This window comes from Cavia porcellus, unplaced genomic scaffold (genome assembly GCF_034190915.1).
Source record: "Cavia porcellus strain 051 isolate PalLab524CR breed Dunkin Hartley unplaced genomic scaffold, mCavPor4.1 scaffold_20, whole genome shotgun sequence".
In the NCBI taxonomy this organism is placed as follows: domain Eukaryota; kingdom Metazoa; phylum Chordata; class Mammalia; order Rodentia; family Caviidae; genus Cavia; species Cavia porcellus.
The window spans coordinates 38,196,342-38,222,830 of NW_026947503.1; the positions used below are offsets into that span (position 1 = coordinate 38,196,342).

Genomic DNA, 26,489 nt, shown 5'->3' on the forward strand with positions numbered 1-26,489 from the left:
TCTCTTTTCCTCAGAAGGAAAAGGTCCAAGGACCAACATGTGTCTCCCTGTTTTAAAGAAGGTGAGCAGAAGAGCCCCCTGCTCCTCCCTCTGTTGGGACAGGCAGAGATTAATATGCTGCAAGTCTATAATAGGGAGCAAAGGTCAGCTGTCATTCAGGAATAAAGCCAGAAGGAAAGGCAGGCATCCAGAAGTTGAGCACCTGCTCCTGCCTGGAGGTGGAGAGGAGCACAGCTGGCCAGCCTGGGGCAGACTGTGTCCAGGCCCACCTACACAGTTGCGCCATACAAAATGTCAACAGTGGCTCTGATACTAATAGCAAGCTGCCAGTACCCTGGCTGTAACAACAAGAATTTTTGCAAAGGTCCTAGAGTGGCAGGTTACACTTCTCCAGAGTACTCTCTGTTCCTCTTCTACAAAGATGTTACAGAGTGGTGGAGTCTTTCGAAAGCAGCCCCTTTCCCTCAGCCACTGAAAGCTGATGCCCTTCAGAAGTGTGTTATTCCTGTTCTCCATCCATGCACACATTTTCTCTCAGATGCTGGCCCTCCTGTCCTCTCCTGGGAGTGGCTAGCTTACAACTTGGCCTCCACACTTGCACCTGACTTCCTCCAATACACTGAGCATTTGCAATGTTGTAACCTTTGTTTGTGTCTCAGACTGCTGCTTCTATCACCGCTGATGTTCTTTCTTGGATTTTGTTCCCTCCAACAAAATGTGTGACATGCAACTTCCTTATGGTTTCTTGCCAAACTACCTATTCTCCCCTCCTCTCTCTATTTGGATATCTCAAGGACGTCCCATAGATTAAATACATCAATACTATAAAGCCACATGTCTCTTCATGTGGACACCAAAAAGGATGCCTTTCACTCACAGCTCATCTTATTCTGCTTCAAGGTGTTTCTTGCTTTTCATTTCAATTAAGCCCAGGCTGTCCCTATCACTCAATCAAATCGACCAGTCCCTTACGAGGTAGTTTTTTGAAAGTCTTTGATATGCTCCTTACTAGCTGAGTTGCTATGGAGAAGCCTTTCTGTCTCAAATTCTTCTTTGATATAGCTTACAAATCAGACATTACCCCAATGGGACGTTTAAGGAATAATACCCAAATATATTTCAATAACATTGCCTGGCATGCAGCAAACAGCTATTGAAGAACATATCTTTGATTGCATGGATGAATAAATGAATGAGTAACGTGGTACTAGAGAAGAGAGCACTTTAAGTGCGATAATTAGCATCAGTAGGGACATCCAAGTACCACTCAGCCAAGCTCTGTGATTTTCTGCTAGGGCATCGGTCTCAGGCTCAATGGAGCACACTGCTCAGTAGTCAGATGTTCTTTATGCTATTTCTGCTGCTCCTCCTATACTCACAGCTCTGAGATCTGTACCCTTAGATGGAACTGGACTGTGGAGTAGGACCCCAGTTACCCCAAGTGCAGCCCATGATAGCTGGTATGTCTGAGCATGGGAGTAGTTTTTGAGCTCACAAGGCTGAATCTGCTACCACCCATTCTATGGACATTCACCACCCACCACCTCCCTGATCTAGTCCAATAAGTCTATGTGCTAACTGCTATGCCTCCCAAATCACTTCAGACAATATCTGCTTTCATACATAGATTGCAATAGAAAAGGATGGCAAGGAAGAACATTTACTAAGAACACTGTCATTTCACACGGCCACGCGCTAGGCAAAAACCCTGGTAGGTGGGGCAAAGGTGAGTTCATTGTTCGGTGACACTACCATATTTCTGATTATCCATATTAATAGTAACCTATGATGTATTTGGAGAAATCATACACACACATGCTCTCTCTTATACACACACACACACACACACACACACACACACACACCCCTACAAGTTGTATAGAAAACAACCATGTCCTAAGAGAAAGAAAAGCCTCTGAATGTCTCCCTCTGCCCCTCCCTGCATCCTCCTGCTTTATTCCCTTTCTCTCTCTGCCATTGGTATTGTTTTACATTCTAGTTCCCTCTAGAATCATCAGGCCCCCATTTTTTGGGTTGCCGGCCAAGCCTAACAGTGAAAAGAGGGAGGAAATATTAAAGAACAGTTCTGTGAATTTTATAGATGTTCATCAACACACTGAATCCATTATGTGCTCATTTCCTTATCCTTCTTCTTATCACCATAAAGGAGCAAATAAAGTGACAGCTTCTGAGTAGGGATGTCCATGCCAGCAGGGAGGGCAGATGCCACAAGGCTGCAGAGTCACCAAATAACCTGAAGTAACATGTCCAAGCATCTCCTAAGTGTCCCAAGAGAAGCTGTACTAATTTAGACTAACATATCAGAAAAAGAAGAGAAAAGCATGAGCACCAGGAGCAGAAGATCCTGTGAAGTCTCACAAGATTTGACCAAACTGGCTCCTTGGCTACACCGCCATCTAGTTTTTGAGTCTCTTTTTACAGAAAAATAAGTACAAGGAATGAGAAAAGTCTTCACTTTGGGTTTTGAGAAAGGCAAGGTCATCAAGTGAGGATTTCTGGCTCACATCTCCAGATTGTCCACCTGGTTGATGCTTGGGAAGCCCCAACTGGCTGCCTGGAGCAAAGGGAGGCACCCAACAAGAGCTGCATCCTGGCTGCCTTGCAGACCCAGGCAAGGCCTTGGAAGACTCTATGCCTAGCAGCCTTCATCTGTGGAATGGGAACAACAGTGTCTACACTGTGGTTGCAAAGAGGATCTGGTATGTGTGCCAAGTGTTTGCAAAGTACCTAGCTACTCTCAGTACCCAAATAGTGGCCATGGTTGTGTTCAGGAAAACACCCTGCACAGCCCTGTAATTCCTGCTCCCCACAAAAGCACACCTCTCCCAAGCCTCTGATGTAAGGGTCATGTTCTTCATAAAGAAACCAGGAAATCTCAGAGGCTAGATACCTGATGCTCTTCCAAAAGCTACCAAAGGTAGCAGGCCGTAAACAACCAGTAGGAGCTGGGTGGGACTCACAGGACAAAATGGAAATAGGAAAACCTCATTAGTAGTGGTTTTAATTTTTTTTTGTCTCTCTTGTTTTAGTTTTTGTGTTTTTATGTTTCTCCCCCTGCCAAGGATTAACATGGAGGTTCTTAAACAAGGGGTCCCCAATTTACAGCTGACTGTGGCAGCTGCAACCTCTGACTGTCCTGCAGAATGGCAGGGAATCGAATCAAAAAGAAAAGCAAGTGGACAACCTTTCCTCTGGGAGCATGAAACACAATACCAGCCTTTCGCCAAACCCAGCAGACACCAGCCCTGATTGGAGGTTGCCTCAGAACAAAGGGAAATTGGTATTTAAAAAAAAAGTCTTCTGAAAGCCAACTCAGCAGATGGTTTTTTCCTGGGCTTCAGGAGGGGGTGGGGCAGGGGAAGGATGCTGGGACAACACAACTGCCACCAGGATACAGACAACTGAGAAGTGACAAAGATGGGCAACGAGGATTGACCTCTCACCCTAGAATTTCACAAAGGGCAATTACACCATGTGGCGGGTATCTGTGCTCAGCGGCTGACCATTTCCAACCTGCAGCTGTTGTTCATCAGAGCCACGAAGAATTGGGAGCTCTTTTGGGAGCAGAGAAGAAAGGACAGGCATTGAAGAGGACTCTGGAAGAAGTGATGGAAAAGTTTAATGTAAGACTTGTCAGAAATCTAGTTTATGGCAGTTCTAAAGAATAGTACCATCTAGTTCTATTTACCTGTTATCATATCAGAACCTCTTTACAGTCATTCACTCAGATTACCCTCAGAATTATATGTGTGGGAAAAAGAAGTATTATTAATATTTCTTTAAAGATGAGACAACAGAATCATTTGTTAAAGGCAGAATCAGGACTTGAACTCAGAACCTGAAGCTTGGAATGGCTACCCTCCCTAAAGGCCATGCTTCTGGAGACCTGTGGAGCCCCTTGCTGACTCTTGCATCCACCCTCAAACTGGGATGCCTTAGAAAACCCTTTAAAGAACTTCTAGATTAGGTCACAGTGAACCTGTTAATCCCACAGCCCTGTGCTGTGCCACTGAATGTCACATCATCCCATGGCTTGCTGCAGCTGGGACCCATGGGAGATTTTCCAGTACAGAAAAGGCTGGGGCCAGTCCAGGAAAGGAACAGGGAGCTGGTCTATGGGACAAAACTGCAATGCTCAGGTTTACTCACACCCTGGGCTTGAGTGACAGCAACAATCAGGAGAGATGTAAAGAGTCAACTATTCTCCCTTTAAGGACTTATACAAGGCAGAGATGGTGGAATCTTTCAATGATAATCTCCTGCTGCTGGAAAACAAGGGATCTGAGAGTCTGAGGCCCTGAAGTCCCCAGAAATTACCTGTTTTCAGGAAACCATTGAAAAAACTCTCAGGGTCTGGTACTCTAGCCTACAAAACAGGGAGGATTAATAGCTACCTCACTGAAGCATCCAAAAAACAAACCAGAAAATGATAATGGCAGACATAAGCAGGTATGGTTGGGAAAAGTCCCAGGCAGAGTGGATGGGTCGATTTTCCATATTATGTACTGTCTGCAACACTCATTTCGATACATATTTACTATGCTGCCCTGGGTTTTCCCTTAAGTGTCCTGAGATCAATTCTTCCTAACAAAATCTTCTATAATCCCACAGCACTTGGTCTGAACTTGCCCTACGACTCTGCAGATCAGGGCAGAAGTTCAATGACTCAGCTCTGCCCCAGTCTAGCTGGATGAGAGCACAAAAAGTTGGCAGAGGAAATATTTTAGATGTCTCTAAAGAAGGACTGCAGAATGCACAGGGTTGACTAGGCAGAAGCTGTTTTGATAAAGAAGGTACTTTCCACGGACCTATCTGCTTGGCAGAGAGCTAACAATAACTTGTTTAACATCTAGGCTAGGGAAATAAAATAAGTGACTATTACATTAATAAAAGATATAACTCCTGTCCTCAGAGAGCTTACAACATAACTGGGAAGAAAATACTTTACTTTGACAAGACACATTTATCAGCCTTTTTTTAGATAAACAAGGCAGTCAATATAAAGGGAAAACCAAACTCAGTGATGGTGGTTAATGTTATCCAGTGAGATTGCTTGAGACAGAGCATAGAAAAGAGGAGTTCTGATTGACTGGGCTTCTACGAGTCATGAGTCCGTTGATTCGGCACCTGCTCTGCAGCCCCTGGACCCAAACCAAACCATTTGACTGACATTTGACCCAATCTCTCCCTGGAACTACTCAGCAGGAAAAAAATGGAAAGAAATAAAATAATAACACAAACACCTAAATTTTGGCCCAGAGAATCCACTGAAGGTAGGAAGTACTAGTTTGAACCAGCAAAAGTAGCACAGGTCAATATTTATATGGTGGGTTTTCTTCACTTAGATTTCAGTGCACATCAACAATAGCAAAGCTACCAGGAAGGTGATTTATCTGTGTCTTCAGTAGCAAAGATAACAATTCCCAGTATTCTGCAGACCAAACCACTTTCTGGTACTACGTTTTGTTCTGTGAACTCTCCCTATCTACATCTTTGAGAAAGCATAATATAAGAATACAAAGTACAAGAATCCAGGTGGTTTGGCATCAGGAATCCAAAGAATACTTTCAGGAAGTGGAACTATTTAGGTTTTAAAAGGGACGCCTTTAATGCACTACAAGAAAGAACTTTCTCAAACAAGAGATACCACAAGAGGTGGCAAGTCTCCCTGGAGGGTTCTGATCAGCAGCCAAACAACTGCACATTAGGTATCTTGGGAAGTGTGCTTTCCTCGCTTAAGAGGCTCCTGCAGTAGAGATGCTCAGAGGCCCTATTTTACTTTCAGTGATAACAATGATCCTGCAAGCACGACTCAACTGCTGACCCACTCCTTTCCCTTGCCTCACAGTTGCGGCAGTCAGCCTGCCTTTGCCTACAGAGCTTGTGCCTGACTCCAGCACTTCCCAACCTTGTCCATTGTGGCCCAGCTGCCCTCAAAACCCAGCCATTTATTTACAAGAAGGGAAGAGGGAACAGTTAGTTCAAGGAAGAGGCACAGATACAAATAAATCAGTCTCCATCACCTCGAGCCCCAAAAGGACAAATATGGAGAGCTTCACTTAATAGCTGCCCTTCAGCTATACCTAATCCACCATGAGAATCCACTCCTTAAACTGTGCACATTGTCAGAGTTCCTGAGCTGGGGCCTCATTCACTCACTAAACTAATGGACTAGATGGTTTCATGAATACAGTTATCCACACGCCTGCCCACATTTGTATTTGCAAATTATTATCTCTCATTGGGCAAGGCCAGGAGTCCACTCTAAGGGGCAAAACCACTGTCTGCCTCCTTTCCAGAGTGTTCTACTGGCTCTTTCACCTCCCTCACCATAAAACCAACCAGAAACTTGTGAGAAGCAAAACAGTCCATCTGGGGAAAAAAATACACAATAAAGGTCTAGAAAACACAGTGAAGCAACCTACATTTGATACTAATGATGATTATCAAGTGGCCTGTCAAGGTAGGGACTGCATGGACTTTTCATAATAAACAAAAGCCTCTATTGTTTTCCCTGGTGAGGTCACAGGCTGATGGGGAGGCTAGGGAATCTGGCTCTGGAGGGACAGGCAGGCAGGAAGAGCAAAAACGACTTAACAACCTGGGACTTCAGATAGAAATGCCATTCAAGGTCATAAGAGCGGCCTTGTCTTTCCAGAGCAAGATCTGCAGCCATGCTGTGGGAGGTATGAAGGAGCCTAGAAAACCCAGCATCCACACTTCGTGCAACACATGGCTTCGGCTGTCCAGGTTCTGGCAATTGGGGATGGCAGCCTCAGCTTGCAATCTGTCAGCACCAAGGGCTCAGTGTTCTACTAGCAGACATATAGTGCAGCCTCTTGTGCAACCTCACAAGTGAGTGTCTGTGACCTCATTTGTCTGTGTACCTCCTAAGGACCCAGCTCTGTAGACTCTGCTCTCCTCTGGCAGGTTCTCCCTGCAGCTACTGAATCCTCCTCCTTAGGGGAGCATCCAGGGTCTTATTTATAGTCACCCTCTAAGTCAAGTCACCCTGTGGGCAAAGTTGAAATCCATTCCCCAAAGTGTTGGCCCTGTGCAAATTATAACATGAATTATTAGGTCATTGTGGGTAAGCACCATCCCCTAAAAATGCAGGTTTCAATGCCTCATGCTGTGCACTGTCTTTGTTTAATGCTTTCAGGAGTCTAACCAGGGCCTCTGACCCAGCTCTGAGAACCTCCCTGCCACAACCTTATGCTCCCCACCCTGATACTCCGGGTAGAACCCAGTGCCTTCCTGACCAAAGCTGTGGTTTGTAATAAAGAACTACAAAGTTGGGGGATGGTCTGATTTTCCACATGTTGGATTCTGAAGGTGGGAGGTTTCTAACTTGAAACTGCAGCAATTGTAAGAATCAAAGGATGGGAGAGGATGGAAAAGTAAGGATTGTATCTCTTGACCTTTACTAAAATTAAAAAAGGAAATGTAACAATGAGGGACTTTCTGAGGGTGCGAAATTGCAGAGATGGAGAAGGGAGGGCTGCTCTGCAAAGGGCAGCGGTGTGGCAGCACCTAGCTGAACCCCATTTGGTGGTTCCTTTGACACCACTTTGAAACTTTAATTTTGAGTCATCCTATGTGCCCAGTAATAATCCTGGTTTGGAAGATAAATGGTCACAAAGATAAAAGACATTTAAATCATCTCTAAATAAATCACCATAGCAATCCTGACCACCATCACCAACAAAATACATGCATTAGTGACACACTCTACTAGCCAGAACTTGTGCAGGGATCAGAGACAAGATGCTGGTGCTGCCCACAGCTAGGACACTCAACACAATCCAAGCCTACTGGTGCCCAACACCACCATAGGGCCCTATGTGCTGGTTCTGTGCCTGGGCAGTCAGACAGCAGGAGGTGGAGGACTGGAATCAGATCAAGGCCTAAGCACAATTCTCAGTGCAGAAGGGTACTTTCCATTCTCACAATGCATCAGCCAGGCCATGCTGCCATTGTCCCTGATTTTTAAGCCGTCAGGAAGGGGCGTAAGGTCATACAGAGCCTGCAGGTGTGAGAGCCCAAGTTCTACTGCAGGCCAGGGCAGAGGAAGCCAATCCTAAATGGGGATCCAGGATTCCAATCCTCTCTCAAAGCTCTTTCTAACAGATCCTATACTCCACACCTAAAATTTCAGAGAGGGAGCAGGCTACCCCCATCTAGAGAAAGAAGGGTTATAGAGCTCAATTCTCTTGTTACTGTGCCATATTGATCCTCAACGTCAAGAGTTCACTGAAGAACATCCCTAAGAAGTTCAAAGAGAAACTGACTGCCATAGGAATTCCAAACCCAAAAGGAAGCAAGCTACCTCAATGTTTTAAACTCCAGAAGATAGCAAATACAAGTAGAAAAATTCAAGAAAGATGAAGGGAGGAGGAAAAAATACCAGAACATCTTCATGGAATCCAAGCTTACTAAATTTTGCCACATTTTAATCTCAGCTCTAATACTTGCTATACCATGATTTCAGGCCTTTTGATATTTTGGGCAAAAGGAAATAATTTCATAGGAGACCAGTGGATGTAAACAGAGGTTAAACATCTGTATTTATAGTAATTGGTATTCTTAAAGAAAAAGATTTGCCCAGTAGAACACAAGGACTCAAAGTTTCTAGTTTGAGAGCAGAAATAAGTACTTAGAGGTCAAAAGCTGCTCTTGTTTTCATTCTGCTAAAAAACAAAGCAAAACAGAATGAAAACCCATGCAGAAACAGATATCCGGGGTTATAAAGTATTCTCGCTGGCATTGTTCACAGCAGAGGTAGAGCTGTGCCCAGGGCATCCATCTCTCACATCCAACCTTCTTCCTCTCACTTCCTTGGCCTCACCTGCCAAATGTTCCTGTTACCCTGGGGAGATTAATATTCACCCCCAAAAGGTCCCTCACCACCTGCTGTGCCACTTCAGCTAAAAAAAAACCTAAGAAGAACCCATTCAGGAAACAGAAATTTCAGGCACTCTAGTGAATAAGTAGGAATGTGCTGCTTAAAAGAGAGAGAGAGAAAAATGTAACAGGAGGGAACTGCAGCCTCTTGTGAAGAAATGCTGATGAGATCTGCTGGCCTGTGACCCTGGCATGGAGGAGGTCTGGACTACCAGTTGTTAGAAACACCACATTCTCATCCCCAGAATAGACGCCAAGATTGGGCCAGACACAGAGACACATGAGCAGCAAAGGGAGGGAATGGACAAAATGGTGACAGAAAAGGACACTTAAACCACAAAGAGGGAGGGACCCTTTGAGATGCTCCAGGCCACCCACCAGCATGGAAGAGGGACATCACTAAGGCCAGAAACCATATTCAGGCCATCTAATTCCTTGACAAAGCAAGACCCCTGTCGCCCCTCATCAGCATAGCCTCCAACAGACTTCCTCACCTACCTGGTACACCAAACTGCTACCAAGAGAGAAATGTGATTGTTAGAGTCTAGATGTTCTCCCAAAGCCTCCTGCAGTCACAGGTGGGGCTTTTCCAGAGATACTGGATCTATAGTCTGTGATGCTGGGATTAATGCTTTGTGATTACTAAATCAATCCACTGACTAATTTGGTATCCACTAATTCTGGTAGCCTATATGCAACATAAAAGGGGCAGAGAGATGTTGTTAACATCTTTGTTCCCTTGCTCCATCTACCCACCACGAACTGCCCTCCTCTGTCATACCACCATGCATTGGAGCCAGCTGATTATGGACCAAAACTTCTACAAACTGCGAGCTAAATAAACCTTTCTGTCTATGTTGCTATTCTGTCTCAGCAATGAGAGAAAAGTAGCTAACACAGTGCTATTTACATGCTTCAGGGAAAATGGATAACCATAAGTCACTACATCCTCATTACTATTATGTTCCCAGAAGGCTCCTCCTCATGCTTCCTGTTTTAAGCATCCCTATATGACATCACATGCCTAAAAACATCCTTTGCCCCAGTTCAAAGCCTGCTGAGCATTCCATTACTTACAGAATTAAACCCAACCTCTTTTTTTATTTGATATTTATTACTCGCTTTAAACCAATATGAACCTTGCTTTCCATTACAGCACCTCAAACACCTTTAACCTAAAACACCTCTATCCTTTAAGTGTGTAACACAAAGAAGATGTTGTCTAAAGACTAAGGAAATAAAAGCAAGACTCATCAGGATTCCTAAGGTGGCTATGCTCTGGACAGAACACCCCAGTCTTCCCACAGACACAACACGGTAGCCTGGAGGCATGGCCTAAGGGCTCCCAAGGACAACCCCGAACATTTCTCCAACCATGCCAGGCCACTGACATATGTAAAGGACATGCTCTTAGTGTTGGGGAAAACCATTTTTCATGATGGAGCTGGCAATGAGAGAAAATTAGGTCCAAAACAATGAAACAGAACTTGTATTTTCATCAAAAACAAATAAGTTTTCAAACATAATAAAGGGGAAAAAATAAGACCTTAATTCATTGGGTTTTAAAATTCCCTTGAATATCCTAAAAGACTTGAAACCAAGGAAAATGCTTAGGATTATGATCTTGCCACTCCAGCTGATATGGGAAAGTGTAGGGGAAATATTCCCATGTTCTTCACCTTCCAGAAGTCTTTAATTTTATACAGTGTGGTAACTGAGGAACTGGAATACTACAATGACTTTGGAGTTCAACAGAATTGGCTGCAAAGGCAAACTCTGCCCATTCCAATTCTTACTCTTTTGAAGTGAGCTGGGCCTCAATTTTCTCCTCCGTAAATAAATAACATCTTCCCAGCAGAATTGTTATAAGGACTAAAAGAAAACAACCAGCAGAGGAGCTAACACCACTTAGTAAATTGACACTATTATTATAATACATGCCCATATCAAAATAAAATTATCCATGTTCCCCCTAAAATATACCATCAGTTATAGTGTGTAAAAATTGCAAATGAGGAAACTGGACTTCAGAAAGGTTATACAGCAGCTCCACATTCACAAAGTCACTGGGTGTCAGATGGAGTTCATCCAGAACCATCCTTCCTTTCTCTCACTATCAAATCTAGACAGGTATCTCTGATCCTGCAGATCAGGAAGAGAAGGGCTGCTAAACTCTGCCTAGCTGAGAGCTTCTTCAAAACCATCTTTCTGGAACTTTTTATGCTGATGTTTTGTACTTAAAACTTGCAGCTAGATACCTGCTTCATGTTCTCTGTTGTTTTTTACTGACTGATCTAGAAAGGTAATGGAATGAGTTGCTGTTGTATCACTTACCTAAGTAACTTTAAGATGCAAGAGTGTTGGTCCTCTGACAAGGAACAATGTGAGTTTGTGCAGTCCATCTGCAAATCCCTGGAGTATGCTCTGAGCACATCCCTCAGCCTTTACTTCCTCCCAAATGCTACTTTCACATTACATGTACATCCATTTATCCTAAACTCCCTCCTAAAGACCATCTCAATTCTCTGCATGATTTCCTGCAAAAGCAAAGCTTATACCTAGTTTAAAAGGCACAGGCATCTTTGGACCACTGATATGGTATTTTCCTGGATCCTTTCTCACACCCTACCATGTAAGTAATCATGTTCGTTGACCATCTACAATACCTCTTCAGTTTAGAGGGTTTGTTCCAAATTTAAAATACGAAATAACATCCTACATGATACATCACGCTAAATATGAACTCCGTTCACTCCAAAGCCATAGACTATGTACAACTGGAGTTCACCTATAGAGAATTAGCTCATGATATGTAAGTCACACTACCATTTTCCTACACTGCTTCCTTTTTACAAGAACCAATGAAAAAGAAAATGATGTGGGATCCCATATAAGCTGTCTTTGCCTGGAGCTGTCAAGCAATCACTTAAACAAAATTAATTGGTTCACTTAAAAAAAAAAAAAAGCGCAGAATCTAACACCCAATTTCTCCCAGCCTCCAAACTTGGAGGATGAATCATTAAAAACAAAACAAAAATAAAACCTATATTACCTTGAAACTCTGTTTTTCCCTAAGTCAAGGATTAACAAATACCAAACAGCAAAGCCTTGCAGTCCACAGTATCTTAGTGACAACTACTCAATCTGCTATTGCAATGCACAAGCAGTCATCCTTAAAATGTAAACACATGGAATTGGCTCTGTTCCAATAAAACTTTATTTATACACACTGAAATATGAATCTCAAACAAATAGAATGTAATTCAAAATATTGTTCTTCTTTTCATTTTCTCCTAATCTTTGGAAAGGTAAAATCATCCTTTGCATGTGAGCTGAACAAAACCAGTAAAGGCATTGGGTATGGCATACAGAGTTGGTCAACTTTTGCTCAAAGTCAACACATATATTAGATGACTCCCAAGTAGGAATATCTACCAATTCAAGAACCTGGTCAACAGAACCTCCCTTCTAGCTCTTAATGGGAGACTATTCCTAAGGACCACATCCTGTATAATTCTTCAAAGCAGGCGAGTGGGGGGGAAGGTTTAATTTCATTAGTAAGTCATCTGGAAGATGTAATTTCAAGGTTAGATGCTAACAGCTTACTTACAAAACGTCATCTTCATCCTTTCCCTCCCATACTGCTCATCATATATTTCCCATTGGTACAAAATTAATTCTGCAAGTTCATGCCACTTAATTTTTCCATACAAATGACTGGGTAAGTTTCCACCTCCTAACATCTAGCTTCAGTTTTTGCTTACTCCCTGGTTGTGAAGCAACAGGAAAGTAAGGGTAATAATGTTAATACTCTAATCCAATAGAGATCAAAGAATGTTCTTATCATCTGTCAAGGATCAGAACTCGCTGCTGATCATTTTCCTCACTTGTTGCTGAAAAGTAACAGTACTAGGTATAAGGAAAGGTAGCTTTTACAGTACATCCACTTTCCACCAAATGATTCAAACTTATCCTTCTTTATGGCAGAGTAGTACTCCATTGTATATAAATAATGTTTTCTTTAAGTGAGATAAATGACACACACAGTTGTAAATACTGCATGGTTTTTCATATACATACACATATGAGGACAGAGACAGAAGCAGGGGGCAGAGAAGACAATAGCAAGAATATGGATGGATCTTTTTAAATGGGAAAGGAATCCAGAGTGGAGAAGGAGAGCGAGTAGAGGAAAAGAGGATAAAAAGAGAACTGAGATGTGCTATGTACACAAATGAACTCCTCACAAGGAATACATAATTATGTACGGCAAACATGCACTAATAAAAAATAAACACACACAAAAAAAGAAGGAAGATGGAGATGTACAGCGTGAAGCGAGCTCCTAAGAATGCAAACATGTGGTTGGATACTCTTCCGACAGTGTTACAAAATAGTCCCATGATTTGAAAATCAGCCCTCGGCCTCTTTCTTTTTCACTCCTTCTATTTGTCCAGGTATAGAAATACTCATTGATAAATCACATATTCAAATAAGGGATTTAATCTCTCTTTTGAGGAAAATCCTCAAATGACACCAACATTTTCAGGTGAGAATGAACAGCCTAAGAATGTCAGTCATGAAAACTGAAGTCTATCACACATTTCACTTTTGAAAGCACCTTATGTCACAAACACCAGAGCATCATTCTGGGGTATTTCGGTGGGCAGACGGCTGTATTTGGAATCAGTGTATGGCTTCAGAGAAAGTGGTACCTAATCAGAACCATTTACTGTCTGTATCAGGCAGCAGATTTGGGTTTGTACACTCTTTCAATCCTGACAGTGGTGAGGATGTAGCAAAGCAGTTAGCATAAGTAACCGTTTTCAAGATTGCTCACCCTTGCAAAATCCCAATAGTGCACAAAGAACTGGTTATCTCAATGGCCAGAGACAAAGGCACTCATTTTCAAAGCTGAAAAGAAAGAACAAACTCCAAAGCCACACTGCACTTTCAAAGTAGAGCTTGTTGCATTTTCTTGCAAGAATCTCAAAAGTTTGTACGAGTGTGTCAAGATAACCTTGGTTTTGAAAGCACTTCAAAGTTGTAATAGGGGAGAGGAAAGCATGACTACTGTATTCCAGCAAAAAACAAGCCAATTTATAAAAATTCTTTCATATTCCAAAATGTCAAAGTAGAATGACCCACAGTCCTGGTTTCCCAGAATTGCAAGAAGACTCCTGGAAGCAGGATTTCGGTTTTAAAACCAGGACAAGATTATTGAGCACTGTGGGGAGTTAAGGCTCCCTAGAAAGTCTTTCTGAGCCCACATATTAGGATTTTAAATGCAACAAATCAGCCAAAAGACTTATTAAGGGGACAGACACAGTCTGACACTAAGGAATTAGGTGATTCCCAGTGGTTTTACTGAAAACGACTACATGCACCAACTGCCCTCAATAAACATAATCACGACATACTACAAAAATATACTAGTAACAATAAAAAATTTTTAAAAAGAAGAAAATTACTATCCCATGGCTTGAAAACCCAAAAAACTATAGTGCAACAGAAATACTACAAATTACCTCTGGATTATCAGTCAAGAGATAACTTCACTTGTGCCAATTTTAGCTAAGCCACTATCACCAGAGCCCACCTAAATTACCAAATGTCAGGAAGAGAATCAAAGACTCTAATTAGCTCCTGCCCCCAGACTCTCAAAATTCTGCCCACCAAACTCATCTTTTGGAGGCCCCAGAGGTTCCCAAAGTTTTTGGGAAAAAAAGGCTTTCTGTAATAAAGCAGTCCTTTGTTATCACAGCCCCGTGTCACACTCCTCCAAGAACAGAGGCTGCTGCAGCTCCCAAAATAAACTCTGAAACGTAGACTCATTCATTCCTGACCAACTGATACCACCAACCTCCTCAATCGGCTCTGCACATCCACCTTTGATATTTAGCAGGAAAATGACCACCAAGTCCTTTCAATATGCAGACTTCCAACTCTATGATTCAGGCCAAGTGCCCATCCCCTTGCCTTTAGTAATTCAATCCAAAGCTCATTAGAGCTTTCAGGACATGATCTTTCAGTCCTGCAGGAGCCTCAGTTACTGTGAGGACCAGGCTCCCTGAGTCAGATGCACAGTTCATCTTAGAAAGACTGACAGTAGCAATGATTGAAACCAAAAAGAGGTTTTAACAGCTCTTGACTGCTCTGACTGACCAGCTTCAATATCCCACTCTTGACTCTGAGACAGACACAAATGTCAAACAATTTTTAAGAACTTTACACTTCTGTTAAGAGTTTAGCTGAACCAACCAATTGGCTGTTTTACAATAAATACAAATACTCTTTAATTATAATTCTAGCAGCTGTTTTTAGATAAGAAAATATATCAATAAATTTGACGTGATACCAACATTATATCCGAGGCATTTCTTCTGGAGACTGTAAGTCTTCCATTAAGAAGACTGACAATTCAGAAGTAAATAAGTAATGTGCAAACAGACTTTCAAATGTTGGAGACAAAAGCAGCAAAAACAGAAATCAAAACCCAACAAGACAAGGGATTCCTACCTTCTTTTTGGAGTGGCTTCTTTCTTCTTCCTTCGTAGCTTTGCTATTTTTCCCAGCACGGGACACTTTCTGGTCCCCAGACTGCTTGATGGTGATCTTGATCTCAGGTGGGCAGATATAGTTCTCCAGATTCTTTGGGGGTTTCTTCGCTCGCTTTGTGGTCTGAATCTTCAGCTTCAGACTCCCCTCAGTGAAGTTGGCCTCTTTGATGGAAAACTCCTGCTCTTCCAAGCCATCTCCTGCCACCCATTTCTCACTGTCTGCATTGGAGTTAGAATCCACATCCCGCCCTGAGCCAAGTTCGTCCTCCTCCTCTGGCTCCATGCGTTCTCCTCCCACTGGGATGCTCTTCCCGGGTCCTGGACTGGACAGCAAAGGTTCTCCTGCACAGCCAGGAGCAGTGGCAGGCTTGGCTGAGGAGACTGGCAGGAACTCAGACTCACCCCCTCTCTGCCGGGAGCTGCTCAAGATTTCCCTGGACTCCATGACAATCCCACAGTCTTCAGGAGTTCTCAGGAGGGAGAAGAGAGAAGGACAAAAGGAAAGCAAAAAGAAAGGATGCCCAAAATTCCAAGAACAAAGTAGTCCAGCTGCTGGGTTCAGAGTCCCAGGGATGGAGACACGGTGAGGTGTTCAGAAGAGATCAGATCTGCAACTGGGAAAAGCAAAAAGATATTTAGCTGTGTCAGGAAGGAGCATGAGTCCAAAAGCTAGTCTAAGTTCCTAGAACTCCTTTTTCACGTATCCACAGCATCAGGAAAGAAAAATGACAGAAATAAATTCAACCAGCATTGGGCACACCTCCAAACTGCTAGACTAGAGGGGGAAACATGCATACATGCCTTATCGGGTGTTATTCATTTGTATAAAGGCGAGCCCAAAATAAACATCAGCATGGTGAGTCTTACAGCTAGCAACAAGCTAGAACTTCTTACATTGAAGCCACAGCTGGTTGAGTTACCAGCAAAACCAGCCATGACGAAAGGGAAGTCTCAAGTGTCGATGCTCGGGTCTGTGGGAACCACAACTGAGTGGCTTCTTGCAGCACTTCCCTGTTTCATGTGAAGAACAGTTTGCAAGGTTGATCAAACCCCCAGCTGCCTAAGCCAAGCTTCCACTCCGTAGAGGAAGGACATTTACCGAGTCGACCTTTGAAGTGTTCTTTCTAGTTCATTTTTATGATGCATTATTTCAATTATGCAAAGTCTTCTGTTTTTAAAACAAGCACCAAGATCAGAAAAGGAAAACAAAAGATTTCAATGGAAAATCACATATAACACTGTGATTAATGCAGACCCTGAGAAATATTTCCATCAGAACAAAAAATCATTTCAATTCAGATACAAATAGCCACTCTAGACAATTTTCATTCTTTTCTCATTCCTTATATGAAGTGATATTGTGTGTAAATAGCAGCAAAAGAGAAAAGAAAGAGAAGGTAGGTGCATGTTGAAAGGCCCTTGGAGGTGTCAGGAATCCCCTTGGGAATCAGGAATCCATGAGCAGAAGAGGAAAAACTGATCAGGTTCTTGCCAGACCATGGCAGGGTCAGCTTCACTGTCCCTCCCTATTCTCACCTCCTCTGGTTTTTGCCAGTTTCTGACTCATCATTTCAAAGTCCAAAAGGAAGCACAAACACTGCTCTTAAGAGAAACCCTAGAACGCTAAGACTGCACAAAACTGGAGACACCATGTCCTCCCATCCTTGGCTATACGTCATGTCCCTCCTGAGCCCTTGCCTCATCCCCTGAGCACTTCATTTCTAGCAGAAACACTGCTATTCAGCTGAGGTGTGTACTTCTGAGCCCAACCATTTAAAGACCTGGCCAGCAGATATGTCCCCAGATAATGCCCAAAGTTGCCTGCAAAGGCACATGAAGAACAGTGGAGAACAGGAACCCTAAACGTGAGGTCCACATCTTCTCACTCTAGAAGAAGGATCTGATGCCTTATGAAGAAGCCAGACAGGAAGGCGGCTGAGGCCTCATGGGCTTTGCTCCCCAGAGAAGCCCAGACACATGCTCTGCTCTGGGAAACTGCTCTTCCCTGTAAAAAGGCACAATCACAGCTGCTGCCACTTAGGGGGAAATCCAAAGAATATAATTTTTCTGGAAGAGATAAGGATACCCTCGTGAGAGTGAAAGCACCTTTCCTGATGCTTTCGGCAAGCCCTGAGCAGCCACCTGTGTGGGTAATGACACCTCTGGGTGGCAGACTACTTGGCATTGCCGCTTACTTTTCTTTATTACGTTCTTTGTTTCATCAGGATTGATCCACCTCCCTGCCCAAAACATTTTAATTTTTAAAAAGTCATGTAGGTCTCTCTTACTACAGAAAGGTTCCATAATAGCTGCTGGTGACAGAAGATACCTTAGATCAAGTCCCTGCTTCCCAGGGGGAAGGACAGTCCAGCAGGCCTTTCTCATCAACCTGCATCCCAGATCCACACAAACTGCAAATCACATTTTCTAATGGTTGTAATGTCCAAGATTTATTGCCTTTTGGCAGGAATCACCAATATTATACTATCATTATAATTACCTAGGCCCTACCTATAAAGTTATTCTTAGATCAGGGCAAAGGTGAAGCATAGATTGCTAAGAAATTCCCTAACTGAAGTCATTTGGACCTACAAGCCAGAGTAGGGCAATATATGTGGTACATGTTATGTGGTGGAGAAAAAAAAGAAGGTAAAACTGAAACTGTAGATGAATAGATGGTGTATGAAGCTAAGGTTCTATTATTAATAAACTATCTTAAAAAGTGATTCATTTCAGAGATTCGTATATTTAACTACATGAATCAGTAATTAGATGCAGAAATTTCCAAAATCTATATCTTAAGTAGTAAGAGATCCAGAGAAAATTCAATTCAACATTTTTTTCAGTTCCTCTCAAGTCAAAATCTTAAGGTACAATAAAGATACTTCTGAAGAGAGACTTGAAAAACAAACTCTCATCAGAGCAGAACTTATATGCACTATAAACAAGGATAGAAGTGCAAGGAAAAAGAAAGTACTTTCCACATGCACAGGGTGTAGGTCGATGGGATGCAACATAAGCAGACTTGCAGGGGAGCGCAAGATGTGGTTTTGATCTTGAGCTTTTCACAGGCAGAGTGAAAAGAAGAAAGACAGGACAGGCAAAAGAAAGAGCAAACAGCAAGGTACAACTCAGGAGCACCCGGATTATGATCAGAAAACAGAAATTTGATGTGGACAAGGGGTGTGGTACAACACAGGGATTGGTGAGGCAGCAAATTACAGCAAGATCAGGGACACCACTGAATGGCACACTAATGAGTCTGAGTTTTATCTAACAGGTCAGGGGAAGCCATTGTGGGGTTGTCTGTAGGGAAAGAACATCTTCTTGCTTTAAAAAGATAATCCAACCCTCACATTGCATGCAGATATTAGAGGCAGAGGGCACATAAGAAAATCTGGTCCCATGCTGTAATTTGACTGTGGTTGCTTGAGGACCAGAACCAGGAATATGGAAATTTTTCAAAATATGTGTCATAGATAAAATAGCCATGCAGTTTTGAACAGCTCTCATCTTTTGGGAGAACATTCATTCCAGATCTTCCATATTAATCTCACCTTAACAGTCCAGGCTCCCAGGACATTAGCCATCAATTCGCACTGTCTACTCAACTCAGACCTGTCTCCATGGCAGCCCTCATAGACAGCATTCTTTCTGCAATGCTCTTTTTCTAGACTCAGCTCTCGCTTCCCCTTCCACTGATTTGTGCAGTGCCTGGCATATGACTGGTGCCCTCCATGTTCTTGTCACATGAAGGAATGAATGAGCAACAGCTCTCAAGCCTTCCCATATCTATGTTATGCCCAAGTCTTAGGGCAACATTTTTCATACTCCAGACTACAGTACTCACTCCCTGCCCTGCCTTACACAGCAACCAGCTGTACACTTTGCCCCTGGATACCAGACTTGCATTGTTCACTACTTGCTTTGAGCACACAAATCTTATTTCTGTAACTGAACTTCAATTCATTCCCAGACTGAAGTCTGCATTGTATAACGCTTACATTCACTTCAGCAACCAGTACAGGTTTGGCACTGAGCTGGTCTCAAGAAGTTCTTTCTGAATGAAAATGAATTCACTCCCTGACAGCTATTCAAAGTCCTGGGGTTCAAACTACTCCAACCTTGGCTCCACTCACCAAGGCATCCCCTGCCAAATTTCTTGCCTGTCCATAGGATACTATCTCAGCTTCTTGTGTCCACATAAGCCCCCTCACCTTAGAAAAATAAAATAAACAATCTTTTAAAAGCAAAGAAACCTAACCTGTTTGTTTACTTCCCCAGCACACAAAGCTGTTGTTCTCCTCCAGCCTTGTCCCCACAAATACCTGCCACCCTAAATTCACAGTTCAATTTTTTGATGAGTTTGGGGGACAACAGGCAGGCCTCTTGAGAAGCGCCCCTGCCAGCACACACATGTGAACACATGCACACACTCACAGATCCAGGGAAGCCAGGCAAGGTGAAAACACTTTGCCCTGTCACATTCCAGCAGTCTGAGACTCCTCCTGAGGGGGCGGCTCACAATGGAGACTCTGTGCTTGGCTGGGGCCTCTGGTCCAAAGGAAGTTAACCCTACCATGTCTGCCTGCAGGGACTGGGTGGGGGGACTGGGACAGTAAACATGCTTAGGAAATAACTGCTCAGCAGGCCCAAGGAAGCAGAGGGGTGAGGGAGGAATGGGGACCTTGCGGAGAACACAAGGACAGGGGGTCTCTGCACCTGCCTTTGTCAGTCACAAGACACTTTGAGTTCCTTATCCCACATTTTCTTCAACAGTGAAGGGAGGGAGCTGAACCCCATGTTTCTCCATACTCAATACTCTTGCAACTTTATTGTGAACATCTATACACCTCTAGGAACACTGCACATTGTATTCAAATTGTTGGACCCTACAAGATTATTTCTTTAAGTGGCCAGGGAGAATCCTACACACCTAGATGTGCCCCATATCTAAAGAAGTCCCCAAAACTACATTTTCCCAAAATTTGAAAGGTGGGAGATTTCTTGCCTAGTTTAAAACATACACCCCACCTGCTGCCTGGAGAATTCTTACTTATCCTGAAGCTCGTAGAAAGCAAATTCTCACTCTCCATTTGCTGAACCAAAGCTCACCAGAGTTAGTGAGGGAAGTGCTCTGGCTTTTCCAGAGTCCTCCAGGTGCTTCCAAAGAGCTGGAGGTTGACAACTAGCATCTTATACTTTATCTGATCAGTGTGCTTTTCACTACCCTTGACCACAAGTTACAACTATTGTCTATTAGAAGTTTTTGAAATGAGAAAGGGAACAAGGGGAGTGAAGCAAAGAAAAATAACAGAAGGAAAAAGTGAAACAAAGCTTTTGTAAGTAAAGAATGGAAGAGAGACTGGAGGAAGAAAGGAATGGGAAAAAAGATGAAGCATGATGTACCATGGACAGGTTCCCTAAGGAGAATGTTATAACTATGCATATCTAAAATGGACCAATAAAATAAAAAGAAAAAATAAATTAAAACTAATGTTCTTAAATAAAAATTCGTACTTCACATAAAAAACATTAAAAAAAATATTTTCCACTTACAGTCATTCTCTGAGTCTGTGGACAATAGGACTCAGTTGCATTTTACCCTGTCCTACGCCATCCCAGTGCCCAGCACAGTGACCAATACGCAAAAGACACTCAAGAAATGCTGGCTGGCTGTTGATATATGAAAAGGACAATCCAAGCTGGGCTTCCAGAATCATCCATCTCCTTTCTCTGCTTGGCTCCCAGGACACCATCCACTTACACGTCACTGATATCCTGACTGTTGTTTTCTAATGGGACCAAGTGGCAGAAATAGAGAGTTTCTGGCATTTCCCACCAGGGTCAAAAGATGTGAGTTCTGTGTCTTATAGAAGTCTTTAAAGGCTTGTTACAGCCTTAGTACTTCAGCAACAAAATGAAGACACAGAAGACTACCTGACCTCCCTCACTGACCGACAGTTTTGGAGTCTTTGTTAAATAAACTCTTTGCCTCTTATTTAAAAATTAATCTTAAAATAACACATGCACCTCACAGGATCTTAGAGTCAAACATTCACAAACTCAGGAAGAGTCCCTACCTCACCGCTGTCCTTTGCCCACCCCTCTTCTCAGGCTGCTCTTCTTCCACATCCTTCCCAGGGCCCTGCTGTGAAATTCTTATAGTACCTGGCACATCTCCCATCTTTCCACGCAAAAGACACAGGCTTGACTCAGGTTAAAACTTACAGCCTCAAAACTGTCTGGAAGGTTCTCTCCCATGTACAGTAAGAAAAGAGAAAATGGAAAAGGGCTAGGGTTTTCTTCTGCAGGCACCTTGTTTTCTGCCTTTGCAATTGCAGATTCTCTTTCACATTGTGTTAGAATTTTATTAATCACAAAGTGGGTATAGTATGCATCTCCCTCCCCTTAATTTCCCTGGAAAATCAAGTCTTTTGGATATGCAGATATAGGTTCCTTTTAGTTCAGAAACATTCTTTTTGGTTAACTCCTTTATTTCATTCAATGATTTTGACTTCTAAGTTTTTTTTTTTCTTTCTTGTAATTCTTAGTTTACAACTCTCCTCTCTGTTCTCTGTTTCTATCACCTTCTCTCTGATTTTCTTTCTTTCTTTTGCCTCATAGGAAAACTTAGTGTCCTCTCTAGTATCAAGTTAACTGTATTTCACATGTTCCCTTTGCCTTGCATTCACCGTGAACCTCTCATTCCATGTTGCCCATTTTGCATTCCCAAGATCCTTCTCATCCTCCGTCCTTCTTTCAGCTGATCTGCGGTCTTTTCACCCCCGCTCGCTCCTCCTGTGTACATTAGAGCTCTGTTCTACTGAGGCCATCCTCTTCCTTTCAAGACGCCAGGCAACCTCAGAACATTTTGCTTTGCTGTTGTCATAGCTAATCCCATGTTATTCTTCCTTTATCTTGTTTAGAGGTTTTCCCTCTCAGGCCTCCTGTTGGAACATCTCCTGACTTGGAGAGACACACAGACAAGGGCTGGCTGCAGAGGAGGAACTGGTATGCCTCTGAGTCACCTCTGCATCCATCCTGAAGCCAGTAAGACGTTCCTGCATTTCTGTCACCAGCAGCTGCCTCAGGCCCAATGAACAATGGTGTGCCTAAGCTGAGTCCCATCCTGTGGCTCTCTTCCCAACTGCATATTCAGTAGCATCAAGTGGGGGGCTTCAGAATCACTCACAGCAAGTGTGTTTACACAGGAGGAATCGATAGATGTTACAAATCAGAACTTTAATGAAAATATGGAGAAGGGAATATTAAACATTCACAAGGACAGCACTGACAGTAGATGTCCATCTACTACTGTTTTGGCTGAACTAGATGGGGATTCTTCTGCTAGAGTCTTTGAAGCTCAGAACAACTAAGATCCACAATATTATTATGGCAATTTTTTATGTTGCCCTCAGAACTTACTTGAAAAAATGTCTCCACGCAGAAGGCTCTACTGCCCCCCCCAAACTCCTCCCTTTTCAATCTTGTCCTTTTGTTTTATGTGAAGTATAGCCTTTGAGAATATGATTTACAGAGGGGAGAGTCTTCAGTTATTTTTATTAAAGCTGGCCATGCAGTAGAACCAGAGGTTACCAATTTTGTAGTTCATTGTAGTTCATTGAAACTGTGAATCTCATTCTCTGTGTGTGTGTGTGTGTGTGTGTGTGTGTGTGTGTGTGTGTGTGTGTATTTGTTTGGTAGGGATCATTTCTGGAGCTCTCAATGCATGGTAAATAGATGCTCTACTGGGGAACTATATCCCCTACTTGGAAATTGTGCATTTCTGATCTGGTAAGTTAAATTAGAATAAAAGGATAGAATGTGATCCTAACTGATATTTATATGAATACAGAGAAGCAGCTATATTTTCAATCTATACTCATTGACCTATAGTTGTAAAAAATCTTTTGCCAGATTATAGCAAGAGACTAGCTTTGGCACTAGGATAGATGATTATCCACCCTTCTTTATGTCTGCTAGTTATTGCAGTGAGAATCATAAGTAGTTTTTCACCCACCTCTGCTGGCACCTGGGATCCTCCTCCTGTTCCTTGAGTTAATGCCTCTTCATAGCTTGGGATCAGATTAAATATTTTTCCTTTGAGCTTTGCAAATCAGGTCAGGAGTCCCTGTTTTATGTCTTTGTAGCACAGAACGTATTTTTCCTGGCACTTATTGTGTAAGGGAACAGTTGTGCCAATCTTGGTTTTACCTTTGCCTCCTTTACTTGAAAGGAAACCCTTGAGGGTAGGATCTGGGCTCACCATGGTATTCCCAGAGACTGGTATAGTCCTGTGACATGCACAAGCAGTTCAGTTTCTTCACTGAAATGAAAGGTTGTATGAAAGACCACACAGACACCATTAGAACAGGTGCCTATGGCTCTGAGTGATGTTTCCTGAAATCCATCATGCTGCAGAAATGCTCCAGAATAAATGTTCCATAAACAATGGCAAATGGATCGAGTGACCTAGCCCTAACCTAGCTCTCAATCAGCAAGAGCAAAGACAGCTCTCTGACATTAAAATACAACAGTGTTTATAGCAAAGGAAAAAGCTCCTACTCTGTGGCTTTTTTATGCACTACATACCTGTGTGGTATCTACCAGATCACATTATACCTCCTCCAAGCAGCATTCCCTGAGTCTGTCCCCCACCATGTTCTCCAGCAGCATCTCACGAGCTGCACTGGTATATGATTCTACACATACTTCTCTATTTGGTCTTAGCTGCCTGTTGTTTGTTTGTCCACTGTGTTATCTCTAAATTACTTCTCAAAAACTGGTTTGTAGGGTAATTTTACCTTGTTCATGGAGATGGTAAAACCCACTTTTATTAAAGTTTCCCTGGTATACACTTGTATTTGTACACACACACACACACACACACACACACACACACACACACACACACAGATGGCCTTACCCTCACTTGCAGAGTATGTTGTAATCAAAGTAATTGGCAAACTGTGTCTCAATATTTCATTTAATTATCTATCTTACCCATTTTATCAGGAGCTCTGTGAAGGAAGGGTTCATGTTTTAAATAGGTCTCCACATATTTCAGCACAGAGTGAATACAGACAGTCACTGTCCAACAGTACAACACGTGTTTGTACCAACTTAATTCTTATAAAGAAGTTCCAGGGAGTTGATATTCTGAGATTAGATTACTTAGGCTCTATTTCCTACTTGGTAACTTTGTTCTTGGGAAACATTTTTAATCTGCTCAAGTCTCAATTGGAAATCGAGTAATAATCCTACCTCAAGGGCTGTTTTGAGAAGTAATTGAAGATTAAACGAGATAATAATTATGAAAGGACATACTGGGATCATCATAGTAAGTGCTCAAATTTTATGTTAAATTTGATTCAGTCTCATAGTCTCTCTCACCACCCATGCTAGCCTTCAACTAAGTGCTGCCCTCTCTTTCCAGATCCCATTTGAACATTTCAGGGATCAACCTCCCCCATCTCCTTGCGCAGTGGGACACACAGAAACTCAGCTCAATTTGAAACTGCTGACTTGAGTGTGTTGCTGTTATTTGAGTATTGCTGTCCTCCTGTTTCCTATTCATCTCATATAGCAAATAACACTTGATTTAGACAAAGATTGCAGATTCAAGACCATGGCATGCCTTGCCATTTGGAAGTAGATGACCCTGGAAAATTCCTTTTTCACCTTTAGTCTTCCCATCACTATGGTTAGAATGAAGGGTCAACATGAGTGAGATCTGTGACACCTTCCAGCTCAATCCAGTGTTCCCAGGTATTGAGTCTGGCCTCTATAGTAGTTGTCAAGCAACTACAAGCTCTTCAAAGGCAGGGCTGATTCTCTCCGCCTTTTTATCAGCTCCTACTTGTTCCTCAGATTTGCCCAGCTGGATTGACTGAGCTAAACACAAGGCTAAGCATACAACATCAGATCTGAGCTTAGATGTCTCCATGACAGGGAAAAAAAAAAAAAAAAAAAACAGACTCAAACTTCTGAAACCAGAGGATTGGTGGTGTTTATTAATCAACAGTTCCAGCTCTACCTACAAAAGCAGTGCTTCCTCTGGGAACCAATGACACAACACAACAGCAGGAGCCTTGGGTCTGGACTCCTGGGAAAAGACCTCTATAATACTGGCAGGCCGGTTCACAAGTTTTCAAGTTGAGCTTTTCCACTTGTTGCCTATGTTTCTCCATACACAGGAAAGTACACTCTCATAGTGGAAAAAAAAAGTGTAAATGTTTACCAATGGCCTGTGCTGAACCCTGTATAGTTATTATTAGTTTAATTTATGCAACAGCTCTATGAAAAAGAAGATCCTATCCTCAATGTACATGTCTAACAATGAAGGACCACAGAGGCTCATAATATACTCAACATCTCACATCATCTGTGTCCACAATCAACTCCAGATACAGCAATGCACTGAATAGCAACATTGCAGTCCACAAAAGACCACATATAAGATTGTGTTTGCGTGGGATTATAATGGAGCTGAACATTTCCCATCACCTGGTGATGTTGTAGAGCTTGTACATGTCTGACCATACGAGTATGCTGGTGGTGTAAACAAACTCACTACACATTAGCCACATAAGAGTATAGAACACAGAGTTCTATTTACTACATAATACTTGATAAAGATAATAGATGACTATGCTACTGGTTTGCATGTTTTACTTTTCTACACTTTTTATTATTTTCAAGGCAGCTCTTTCTACTTATAAAAAAGTTGACTGCAAAACAGTATGCTGTGTTACACAGCAAGCATCCTCATCCATCTCCTATTTGCTACATCTTCTAACTGCATCAAGGGATCATGTTAAGTGTCTTAGATCATTTAGGTTTACATAAGCACAATCTACAACATTCACACACAACAAAATCACCTCACATTTCAGTTGTAGAATGCATCCCCATTGTTAAAGTGTGCATGATTGCACATATGTTTCCAAAGTCTCTTTTGTATCATAATATAGGTAAAGCTCAGAGCTGCTTCTACATATG

At 42.4% G+C, this 26,489-nt stretch overlaps 1 protein-coding gene across 5 annotated transcripts in view; it reads right to left on the reverse strand.

Moving 5' to 3' along the window:
* Positions 1-26,489, reverse strand: part of Setbp1 (SET binding protein 1) — a 377,571-nt gene that overhangs the window by 340,553 nt on the left and 10,529 nt on the right. For all 5 annotated transcript variants that reach the window (XM_063231756.1, XM_063231759.1, XM_063231755.1 and 2 more), the window contains exon 2: positions 15,445-16,099. In XM_063231756.1, the coding sequence (XP_063087826.1) occupies positions 15,445-15,930 (486 nt within the window). In that variant the 5' untranslated portion in view covers positions 15,931-16,099. The remainder of the gene's footprint in view (positions 1-15,444; positions 16,100-26,489) is intronic.